Genomic DNA, 13,060 nt, shown 5'->3' with positions numbered 1-13,060 from the left:
TACCAAAAAAACATACATGGGGGGACCCGAATCATTTTTCAAGTACCTAAAGTAGTTATTCTAAATTCTAGTTGTGCATTATCATCACTTAAGAAGCTTTTTTTCCTTTAAAAATAAACTTTTATTTTAGAACAGTTTTAGATTTATAGTTATTGCAAATATAGTACAGAGAGTTTTAATGTACTCCGCCCAGTTTTTAAATTTAGTTCTTGTTTGTTGTTGTTGAGTTTTAAGAGTCATTTGTGTAATTTTAGATAGAAGTTCTTTATCAGAAATGTGTATTGCACATATTTTCTCCCAGCTCTTGGTTTGTCTTTTATTTTTCTTAACTGTATTCTAATTTCCTTTTCCTGTTCTAGGATCTCATCAGCGATACCACATCACACTTAATGGTCATGTCTCCTTAGGCTTCTCTTGGTTTTCACAGTCTCTCAGACTCTTGTTTTCAATGACCTTGACAGTTTTGCAGATTACTGGTCAGACATTCTGCAGAATGTTCCACAACCCTCCCTATCCCACCCCTCTAGGTGGTCACAAAGCACTGAGCTGAGCTGATCTCCCTGTGCTATGCGACTGCTTCCCACTAGCTATCTACCTTACGTTTGGTAGTGTATATATGTCCATGCCACTCTCTCGCTTTGTCACAGCTTACCATTCTCCCTCCCCATATCCTCAAGTCCATTCTCTAGTAGGTCTGTATCTTTATTCCCGTCTTACCCCTAGGTTCTTCATGACCGTTTTTTTTTTTCTTAGATTCCATATGTATGTGTTAGCATATGGTATTTGTTTTTCTCTTTCTGATTTACTTCACTCTGTATGACAGACTCTAGGTCCATCCACCTCACTACAAATACCTCAATTTCGTTTCTTTTTATGGCTGAGTAATATTCCATTGTATATATGTGCCACACCTTCTTTATCCATTCATCCGATGATGGACACTTAGGTTGCTTCCAAAAAGCTTCTTAAAATACATATTCCAAGGCCTCGTCCCAGACCTACTGGATGGGGGCGCTGTAGCTCTGACATACCGGGCAGGTAGAAGCTCTCAACACTGAGTCCACCTGCCCAGTTGCTGTCAGAACGTGGACACATTAGAGTGTCACCAAGCCTAGATACACTTTGGTTATACTTCAGATCAGAGACCAACATAAAAGAGTTAGCTTTCTCACAGAGTAGCCATAAAATTATATATTCAAGACAATGTCTAAGAAACAGTGATACAAGTACCACTGAATGAACGCAAATGAGTTTTACATCATGGCTGACATCTCTTCTCAGAAACCGTCAGGATGTTTACACTGGCGTGTTTCCCAATTTAAAAGCACGCAAACTGCTTTCAGTTCTGTCAGATCACAGTCATAATTACTGACGTCCATGTCCAACTTCACTTAAGACATTTATATAGCTGTTTCACCAACTCACACATGTGCACGGACCTGCCAGCCCTACTGAACCACAGCAGACCTGGACATGTGCCAGGGAAATACTGAGACACCCCAGCAAACCCCAAATTTTCAAATGCCATTAAATATAAGTGCATTAGAACAGAAATGCTTCAGACTGAATATCTGAACAATGGGAACAAATAACACAACTCACAGGGTGGTATGGACTAAGGGAGATGCTGAATTAAATGAGAATAAAGCTCTTCTGAGCCGCACATTCAGGGCAATGGGCTAGGTTCCCTCCCTCCCTCACTGATTCCATCCTGCTCGCTACCAGGCCAATCCTGGAACGCTTAAGTCTCGAAGATAAGCTCCTTGACAGTCGAGAGATCATCTGGTTGGAAGCTGCTTGTTAGAAGCCCAGCATCTAACACAGGACAGGCTCTCGATAAACAATGGTGCGTGACTGACTGGATGTGGCCGGGGTCCGGCTTTAGAACAGAGCCATGGGCGCACACCAGCTCAGGTTCCTACCCATTCTACTGTGCCAGCTCCCCGTCCTTTCTCTAAGATTTGTTTCCACTAAGCTGAAATTCTGCCAGGTGACATCTCTAGTACCACATCTCAGTTCATGCCTCCTCTTTCTAACTCTTAACCGATGCCATCACCCGTGAAGACACACACGTGGGAGGAGCTTCAAGATGGCGTAAGGGTAAGACGCGGAGATCACCTTCCTCCCCACAAATACATCAGAAATACATCTACACGTGGAACAGCTCCTACAAAACACGTACTGAACGCTGGCAGCAGACCTCAGACCTCCCAAAGGGCAAGAAACTCCCCACGTACCTGGGTAGGGCAAAAGAAAAAAAAAAAAAAACAGAGACAAAAGAATAGGGACGTGACCTGCACCAGTGGGAGGGAGCCGTGAAGGAGGAAAGGCTTCCACACGCTAGGAAGCCCCTTCGCGGGTGGAGACTGCGGGTGACGGAGGGGGAAAGCTTCGGAGCCGCAGAGGAGAGCGCAGCAACGGGGTGCGGAGGGCAAAGCGGGGAGATTCCCGCACAGAGGGTCAGGGCCGACCAGCACTCACCAGCCCGAGAGGCTTGTCTGCTCCCCCGCTGGGCCGGGTGGGGGGCTGGGAGCTGAGGCTCGGGCTTCGGTCGGATGGCAGGGAGAGGACTGGGGTTGGCGGCATGAACACAGCCTGCAGGGGCTGAGTGCACCACGGCTAGCCAGGAGAGAGTCCGGGAAAAAGTCTGGAGCTGCCGAAGAGGCAAGAGACCATTGTTTCGGGGTGCTCGAGGAGAGGGGATTAAGAGCACTGCTTAAAGGAGCTCCAGAGATGGGCGCGAGCCGTGGCTAACAGCGCGGACCCCAGAGAAAGGCATGAGACGCTAAGGCTGCTGCTGCCGCCACCAAGAAGCCTGTGTGCAAGCACAGGTCACTATCCACACCTCCCCTCCTGGGAGCCTGTGCAGCCCGCCACTGCCAGGGTCCCGTGATCCAGGGACAACTTCCCCGGGAGAACGCACGGTGCGCCTCAGGCTGGTGCAACGTCACGCTGGCCTCTGCCGCCGCAGGCTTGCCCCACATCCACACCCCTCCCTCGCCCCGTCCTGAGTGAGCCAGAGCCCCCGAATCAGCGGCTCCTTTAACCCTGTCCTGTCTGAGCGAAGAACAGATGCCCTCAGGCGACCTACACGGAGAGGCGGGTCCAAATCCTAAAGCTGAGCCCCGGGAGCTGGGAGAACAAAGAGAAAGGGAAATCTCTCCCAGCAGCCTCAGGAGCAGCGGATTAAAGCTCCACAGTCAACTTGATGTACCCTGCATCTGTGGAATACCTGAATAAACAACGAATCATCCCAAATTGAGGAGGTGGACTTTGGGAGCAACGATAAATATATATTTTTTTCCCCTTTTCTCTTTTTGTGAGTGTGTATGTGTATGCTTCTGGGTATGATTTTGTCTGTATAGCTTTGCTTTTACCATTTGTCCTAGGGTTCTGCCTGTCCTTTTTTTTTTTTTTTTTTACTTTTTAAAATTTTTCTCTTAATAATTATGTTTTATTTTAATAACTTTTCTTTTATCTTCTTCTTTTTTTCTGTTTTTGCTCCCTTTTATTCTGATCTGTGTGGAGGACAGGCTCTTGGTGCTCCAGCCAGGCGTCAGGGCTGTGCCACTGAGGTGGGAGAGTCAAGTTCAGGACACAGGTCCACAAAAGACCTCCCAGCTCCACATAATATTAAACGGCAAAAATCTCCCAGAGATCTCCATATGAATGCCAAGACCCAGCTCCACTCAACGACCAGGAAGCTACAGTGCTGGACACCCTATGCCAAACAACTAGCAAGACAGGAACACAACCCCATCCATTAGCACAGAGGCTGCCTAAAATCATAGTAAGGCCACAGACATCCCAAAACACACCACCAGATGTGGACCTGCCCAACAGAAAGACAAGATCCAGCCTCATCCACGAGAACACAGGCACTAGTCCCCTCCACCAGGAAGCTTACACAACCCACTGAACCAACCTTAGCCACTGGGGACAGACACCAAAACAACGGGAACTATGAACCTGCAGCCTGTGAAAAGGAGACCCCAAACACAGTAGGTTAAGCAAAATGAGAACACAGAGAAACACACCACAGATGAAAGAGCAAGATAAAAACCCACCAGACCTAACAAATGAAGAGGAAATAGGCAGTCTTTCTGAAAAAGAATTCAGAATAATGATAGTAAAGACGATCAAAAATCCTGGAAATAGAATGGAGAAAATACAAGAAATGTTTAACAAGGACCTAGAAGAACTAAAGAACAAACAAACAGTGATGAACAACACAGTAAATGAAATTAAAAATTCTCTAGAAGGGATCAATAGCAGAATAACTGGGGCAGAAGAACAGATAAGGGACCTGGAAGATAAAATAGTGGAAATAACTACTGCAGAGCAGAATAAAGAAAAAAGAAGGAAAAGAATTGAGGACAGTCTCAGAGACCTCTGGGACAACATTAAATGCACCAACATTTGAATTATAGGGGTCTCAGAAGAAGAAGAGAAAAAGAAAGGGACTGAGAAAATATTTGAAGAGATTAATACTTGAAAACTTCCCTAATATCGGAAAGGAAATAGTTAATCAAGTCCAGGAAGCACAGAGGGTCCGATACAGGATAAATCCAAGGAGAAACACGCCAAGACACTTACTAATCAAACTATCGGGGCTTCCCTGGTGGCGCAGTGGTTGAGAGTCTGCCTGCCGATGCAGGGGACACAGGTTCATGCCCTGGTCTGGGAAGATCCCACATGCCGCGGAGTGGCTGGGCCCGTGAGCCATGGCTGCTGAGCCTGCGTGTCCGGAGCCTGTGCTCCGCAACAGGAGAGGCCACAACAGTGAGAGGCCTGCGTACCGCAAAAAATATATAAATAAATAAAATCAAACTATCAAAAATTAAATACAAAGAACAGATATTAAAAGCAGCAAGGGAAAAACAATAAATAACACATAAGGGAATCCCCATAAGGTTAATAGCTGATCTTTCAGCAGAAACTCTGCAAGCCAGAAGGGAGTGGCAGGACATATTTAAAGTGATGAAGGAGAAAAACCTACAACCAAGATTACTCTACCCAGCAAGGATCTCATTCAGATTTAACAGAGAAATTAAAATCTTTACAGACAAGCAAAAGCTAAGAGAATTCAGCACCACCAAACCAGCTTTACAACAAATGCTAAAGGAACTTCTCTAGGCAGGAAACACAAGAGAAGGAAAAGACCTACAATAACAAACCCAAAACAATTAAGAAAATGGGAATAGGAACACACATATCGGTAATTACCTTAAATTTAAATGGCTTAAATACTCCAACCAAAAGATACAGACCGGTTGAATGGATACAAAAACAAGACCCGTATATATGCTGTCTACAAGAGACCCATTTTAGACCTAGGGACACATACAGACTAAAAGTGAGGGGATGGAAAAAGATATTCCATGCAAATGGAAATCAAAAGAAAGCTGGAGTAACAATTCTCATATCAGACAAAATAGACTTTATAACAAAGACTATTACAAGAGACAAAGAAAGACACTACATAATGATCAAGGGATCAATCCAAGAAGATATAACAATTGTAAATATTTATGCACCCAACATAGGAGCACCTCAATACATAAGGCAAATACTAACAGCCATAAAAGGGGAAATCGACAGTAACACAATCATAGTAGGGGACTTTAACACCCCACTTTCACCAATGGACAGATCATCCAAAATGAAAATAAATAAGGAAACACAAGCTTTAAATGATACATTAAACAAGATGGACTTAATTGATATTTATAGGACATTCCATCCAAAAACAACAGAATACACATTCTTCTCAAGTGCTCATGGAACATTATCCAGGATAGATCATATCTTGGGTCACAAATCAAGTCTTGGTAAATTTAAGAAAACTGAAATCGTATCAAGTATCTTTTCCGACCACAACGCTATGAGACTAGATACCAATTACAGGAAAAAAATCTGTAAGAAATACAAACACATGGAGGCTAAACAACACACTACTTAATAACCAAGAGATCACTGAAGAAATCAAAGAGGAAATAAAAAAATACCTAGAAACAAATGACAATGAAAACACGACAACCCAAAACCTATGGGATGCAGCAAAAGCAGTTCTAAGAGGGAAGTTTATAGCAATACAATCCTACCTTAAGAAACAAGAAACATCTCAAATAAACAACCTAACCTAACACCTAAAGCAATTAGAGAAAGAAGAACAAAAAAACCCCCAAAGTTAGCAGAAGGAAAGAAATCATAAAGATGAGATCAGTAATAAATGAAAAAGAAATTAAGGAAACAACAGCAAAGATCAATAAAACTAAAAGCTGGTTCTTTGAGAAGATAAACAAAATTGATAAACCATTAGCTAGACTTATCAAGAAAAAAAGGGAGAAGACTCAAATCAATACAATTAGAAATGAAAAAGGAGAAGTAACAACTGACACTGCAGAAATACAAAGGATCATGAGAGATTACTATAAGCAACTGTATGCCAATAAAATGGACAACCTGGAAGAAATGTTGTCAAATTCTTAGAACAGCACAACCTTCCGAGACTGAACCAGGAAGAAATAAAAAATATGAACGGACCAATCACAAGCACTGAAATTGAAACTGTGATTAAAAATCTTCCAAAAAACTAAAGCCCAGGACCAGATGGCTTCACAGGTAAATTCTATCAAATATTTAGAGAAGAGCTAACACCTATCCTTCTCAAACTCTTCCAAAATATAGCAGAGGGAGGAACACTCCCAAACTCATTCTACGAGGCCACCATCACCCTGATACCAAAACCAGACAAGGATGTCACAAAGAAAGAAAACTATAGGCCAATATCACTGATGAACATAGATGCAGAAATGCTCAACAAAATACTAGCAAACAGAATCCAACAGCACATGAAAAGGATCATACACCAGGATCAACTGGGGTTTATTCCAGGAATGCAAGGATTCTTCAATATATGCAAATCAATCAACATGATACACCATATTAACAAACTGAAGGAGAAAAACCATATGATCATCTCAATAGATGCAGAGAAAGCTTTTGACAACATTCAACACCCATTTATGATAAGAATCCTGCAGAAAGTAGGCATAGAGGGAACTTTCCTCAACATAATAAAGGCCATATATGACAAATCCACAGCCAACATCGTCCTCAATGGTGAAAAACTGAAACCATTTCCACTAAGATCAGGAACAAGACAACGTTGCCCAATAGTGCTCTCACCACTATTATTCAACATAGTTTTGGAAGTTTTAGCCACAGCAATCAGAGAAGAAAAAGAAATAAATGGAATTCAAATCAGAAAAGAAGAAGTAAAGCTGTCACTGTTTGCAGATGACATGATAGTATACATAGAGAATCCTAAAGATGCTACCAGAAAACTACTAGAGCTAATCAATGAATTTGGTAAGTAGCAGGATACAAAATTAATGCACAGAAATCTCTTGCATTCCTATACACTAATAGTGAAAAATCTGAAAGTGAAATTAAGAAAACTCTCCCATTTACCATTGCAACAAAAAGAATAAAATATCTAGGAATAAACCTACCTAAGGAGATAAGACCTGTATGCAAAAAATTATATGACACTGATGAAAGAAATTAAAGATGATACAAAGAGATGGAGAAATATACCATGTTCTTGGATTGGAAGAATCAACATTGTGAAAATGACTCTACTACCCAAAGCAATCTACAGATTCAATGCAATCCCTATCAAACTACCACTGGCATTTTTCACTGAACTAGAACAAAAATTTCACAATTTGTATGGAAACACAAAAGACCCCGAATAGCCAAAGCAATCTTGAGAATGAAAAACGGAGCTGGAGGAATCAGGCTCCCTGACTTCAGACTATACTACAAAGCTACAGTAATCAAGACAGTATGGTAGTGGCACAAAAACAGAAATATAGATCAATGGAACAGGATAGAAAGCCCAGAGATAAACCCACGCACATAAGGTCACCTTATCTTTGATAAAGGAGGCAAGAATATACAGTGGAGAAAAGACAATCTCTTCAATAAGTGGTGCTGGGAAAACTGGACAGCTACATGTAAAAGAATGAAATTAGAACACTCCCTAACACCATACACAAAAATAAACTCAAAATGGATTAAAGACCTAAATGTAAGGCCAGATACCATCAAACTCTTAGAGGAAAACATCGGCAGAACATTCTATGACATAAATCTCAGCAAGATCCTTTTTGACCCACCTCCTAGAGAAATGGAAATAAAAACAAAAATAAACAAATGGGACCTAATGAAAATTAAAAGCTTCTGCACAGCAAAGGAAACCATAAACAAGCCGAAAAGAAATGGGAGAAAATATTTGCGAATGAAGCAACTGACAAAGGATTAATCTCCAAAATTTACAAGCAGCTCATGCAGCTTGACATTAAAAAAACAAACAACCCAATCCAAAAATGGGCAGAAGACCTAAATAGACATTTCTCCAAAGTAGATATACAGATTGCCAACAGGTACATGAAAGAATGCTCAACATCATTAATCATTAGAGAAACGCAAATCAAAACTACAATGAAGTATCATCTCACACCAGTCAGAATGGCCATCATCAAAAAATCTAGAAACAATAAATGCTGGAGAGGGTGTGGAGAAAAGGGAACCCTCTTGAACTGCTGGTGGGAATGTAAATTGATACAGCCACTATGGAGAACAGTATGGACGTTCCTTAAAACACTAAAAATAGAACTACCATACAACCCAGCAATCCCACTACTGGGCATATACGCTGAGAAAACCATAATTCAAAAAGAGTCATGTAGATGAGGATGATTATAATTTTTGTGACTTTCTGTTTGAATAAAAAAAATAAAAATCCCACAAGGACTCAGAGGCAAAAAATATACAAATCAATTTTCACTGCAAAGTAAAGGAGCTGTTACAGTGGAGGATTACTGGACTGAACGTCAATATTATGACATAGTATGAGCGTGTTTCATATTTGGTAATTGCAATCATTGTTGCTTTTGTTGTAGTCATCCATTTACAATGCTTGGTGCCAGTTTATTTATCTCTTGTAAAAATAAAATACAGTGTGTGTGTGTGAGTTGTGAGCAAAAAAAAAAGAAAGCAGATCCACATGAAAATGAAGTTTAAATGATGACCAAATGGTTTGTTTAAGGTATTGGCCAATTGTGCATTATTTTGTTACTCTTTGTGTGTATTAAAGTATTTGTGTCAAATTAAAAAAAGAAAAAAAACCCAAAAACCTAATAGTACTACTACTATACTATATAAATACATGTTTTTATATATCAAATATAATATATATTTAATATAAGTACAAGTATGATGTAAATATATAATACATATTTTATAGAAAAAAAAAAAGTCATGTACCACAATGTTCATTGCAGCTCCATTTACAATAGCCAGGACATGGAAGCAACCGAAGTATCCATCAACAGATGAATGGATAAAGAAGATGTGGCACATATATACAATGGAATATTACTCAGGCATAAAAAGAAATGAAACTGAGTTATTTGTAGTGAGGTGGATGGACCTAGAGACTGTCATACAGAGTGAAGTAAGTCAGAAAGAGAAAAACAAATACCGTATGCTAACACATATATATATGGAATCTTAAAAAAAAAAATGGTCATGAAGAACCTAGGCATAAGATGGGAATAAAGATGCAGACCTACTAGAGAATGGACTTGAGGATACGGGGAGGGGGAAAGGTAAGCTGGGACAAAGTGAGAGAGTGGCATGGACATATATACACTGCCAAACGTAAAACAGATAGCTAGTAGGAAGCAGCCTCATAGCACAGGGAGATCAGCTCGGTGCTCTGTGACCACCTACAGAGGTGGGATAGGGAGGGTGGGAGGGAGGGAGATGCAAGAGGGAAGAGATATGCGGACATATGTATATATATAACTGATTCACTTTCTTATAAAGCAGAAACTAACACATCATTGTAAAGCAATTATATTCCAATAAAGATGTGAAAAAAAAAACAGACATGAAAACAGAGTAAGTGATGCTTTGGCTTGATAGAGATGAGTAAACAGTTAACAGTTATTTTGGGATATGACCATATGGGCCCCTCCTTTTGTCCAAAAAATGATTCAAAGGTATCACAATCATCACTACAATGAGGCGATAGGAGCGTGGAAAGGGAAGAAGAAAAATGTGAGAGACATTTAAGAAACATAGGGGTCTAATGTTTAGAAAACACACCTGTTGTCCTCTGAACAGCTAAGTCAGTGAGCACTGTCACAGGACACCTAGTGACCCAAATTTCTTTGAAAAGATTGCATGTCTTGATAGTGAAATCTCTGCTGCAGGATGTACTAGGTCAGGTTTTTGTTTTCTTTTTCAATACAGAAGTTTCCATCACTTCAAGATTACAGAATAAATACAAACTACTCGAATCCTCGTCTTCAGTCTAAAGATGCAAGTCACTCGAATCACACTAAGGGCCTTTCAGGTAACTGAAAATAATAACTTCTAAATATCCAGTGACAAATTCCTGGCCACACCGAAGAGTACAAACTCAACTATTTTAAGTAGGCCCAGGCCCCCGACAAAAGGGGAAAGGAGGACACAGGGTGGCCTTAGCCGTCTGTTAAATTAATAATCCTTGAATTTGTGACACATAACAATGGAAGATATCATGTGTTCTAGTGTTAAGGATATTTTAAGGGGAGATTCTTGGCCATGGTGAATTTCAAGCACCTTAGTTGATTTGAGAAAATATTTGTTGAGTGGTGAGCCCTTCCATAGAGAATGCCTATGTATTTAAAGCATATGAAATGTCATTTTTACTTACCCTACTGTCTCTATATATATCGAATACAACTGCAAAGGAGAAAAAACCTGAAGTTAGTAATGAACTTCTATTTTCATGATCTACACCTCCTTTTGAAAATTAAAATGCGTTTTATTATTAGTTACTCAAAGGACTTCCTGCTTCTACATCTCAAAACTTCAAACATAAAAAGGCATCCTGCAATGTTTTACTTATATAATTTTGTTTTCCTTTTCGCGATCCTCAGCCGTAATCCCTTACGTTTAAAAATTCAAACCAAACACCAACATCGTCTCAACCAGTTCACAATTAGAGACAGGTTATCTATATCAGAGAAAGGAGCATCAATCACTAACTGCTTGATGGGGAATAAAATGGGTAAAATCTGCAATAGAAAAGCACACTATCTAGCCATGCTTAGGGCATGATTCATCTTTTTTAAAAGTCAAACCTGCCACAGACCCCAGGCTTGGCAAGTAGAAAAACAGAAACCATAGCAGATATAATTTGACAATGCATGAAAATTGTCTCATACACAATACTTTCAATACTTACTTTCAACTCTTAAAAACAGCTTACAAATATTTACTTTGTAACTGGTGCTATCTGATCATTCAAATAAAAATCTAGAAAGGCAGATCAGTCAACTAGCTAATTTAGTCCTAATAACAGAAGCATGTGGTTCTCTGTAGACAGACCCTTTGAAATGTATAACAAAATACCTCAAATGACAGGAGAGAGAACCATCTCAGTATTAAAAAGGGACTCTGGTTAAATAACGTAAAATTAACATGCAAACCCATCAGCCATACTATCATATAATAAAACGCTTAAAATACAGTATTTTGAATCCAGTTTTAAAATATGTACCACCGTGAAATAAGGTTCGGTAACATTATGCATTTCATTTCACTGGGCCAATAAAAAATACTCACAGTCTTCATCTAAGAATTTATACTGTATGTGTTTCTTGAAAAAGTCTTGTATGCATCTGCAAATCTCTTCCTTTTGTTTAGAAATATGATCATAATATTGTGTGTAGTCCCTTTGAGAAATACCTGACAAGAAAATATTTTATATTTCATTATTACACAATATTCTTTTCAAAAACACCAATATGTGATTTAAACCTCTTTTTGAGGAAACCATTAAAGTAGATCGAACGAATATGGCATCATACATTAGTCAGCATTTTATATAGATATAAAGCGTATCAGTTGTAAAGGTTCAAATGGCTAGGTGAACCCTACAATTCCATCTTGCCATGCACTCTTACTTTAGAAACAGGAGTTATTTTTATTGAGTACAATGGGAAGAATTCAAAGTCATAAAAATGTTTCTTACGTAAAAAATGAAAGAAGCAATTTTAAACCTACCCACATAGTCAACTGCTGCTGCTTTGATTTTTCCAATGAACTGTCTAAAAATTGGCATTCTGTTCCACTTTCTTTGGGAAAATGTAAAATACCCCTCAGCATACGTCTTCCATAATCACACTGCACTTCACGGTCTATTTTCCTTGTTCATACGTCCTATCCTGCCTTCACAAGCCTGATGTTTCAAGCCATGGAAAAGTAAACATTCCTTTCTTCAGAGTGACTTGCTGACATTATTCCAAAAAGACTAAAGGGAGTATTGTAAGAACTCCTTTAACCTGCTCTAGACCTAAGAAAAAGTTCTCTGCTCTGAAAGAAGGGCTTCCAACCAATTTCTTAATCACATGCCAATATGACTCCCTTCTTTAACTGTACTTAATACTGCAGTGTTTCTTTCAGAGATATATAACAATATTATACAATAAATTCAAACAACCCCAGTGTATTTCAGGTAAGTTAAATGTCAACATCACATTCAATAAATAAATAGTGTTGATCTGATTCTGTTCAAATCACACTTTTCTTGGTTGAAAATCAATTCTACCTCATGGAAAATGTGCTTAGACAAAATAAGAGCAAATTATCTACAATATTTAGCTTGAATAAATCATAGCAGACAAAATAATAACCTCAGAGGAAAGAAAATGGGTGCCTTTTAAAGCAATGTACTTCTTTGCATATTTTCTCTTGCTAGAATAATAAACAGTGCTTCAATAATAGAAATAAATGTTCAAAAACTGGGCTTTTTACGCTGCTTAAAATAAGCTGTGTATTGCCAGTAATACCTAGGAAAGCCCCAGAGAGAAAGCAGGTAGTATTACACACATCCTGAGAACAGTAAAGGCCACCACTTTCATCTCTGGAATCCAGATTGACGTGATTCATCAACAAGACTATTTTCTGTGGAAACAGAATCTGGCCTCAGGACCCT

At 39.4% G+C, this 13,060-nt stretch overlaps 1 protein-coding gene across 3 annotated transcripts in view; it reads right to left on the bottom strand.

Annotated features, from left to right (window-relative positions):
• The window catches only part of CDC123 (cell division cycle 123), a 59,176-nt gene that overhangs the window by 7,386 nt on the left and 38,730 nt on the right, over positions 1–13,060 (bottom strand). For 2 of the 3 annotated variants that reach the window (XM_027121632.1, XM_027121633.1), the window contains 2 exons: positions 11,689–11,811; positions 10,775–10,803 (listed from right to left, as the gene is read on the bottom strand). In XM_027121632.1, coding sequence (XP_026977433.1) covers positions 10,775–10,803; positions 11,689–11,811 — 152 coding nt within the window. The remainder of the gene's footprint in view (positions 1–10,774; positions 10,804–11,688; positions 11,812–13,060) is intronic. The other variant, XM_027121634.1, reaches the window with a different exon arrangement.

This window comes from Aethalodelphis obliquidens, unplaced genomic scaffold (assembly GCF_003676395.1).
Source record: "Aethalodelphis obliquidens isolate GAN/ISIS:26980383/991018 unplaced genomic scaffold, ASM367639v1 scaffold23, whole genome shotgun sequence".
Taxonomy (NCBI): domain Eukaryota; kingdom Metazoa; phylum Chordata; class Mammalia; order Artiodactyla; family Delphinidae; genus Aethalodelphis; species Aethalodelphis obliquidens.
The sequence above is the reverse complement of the archived record's forward strand: the minus strand, read 5'-3'. Positions and strand labels throughout refer to the sequence as shown.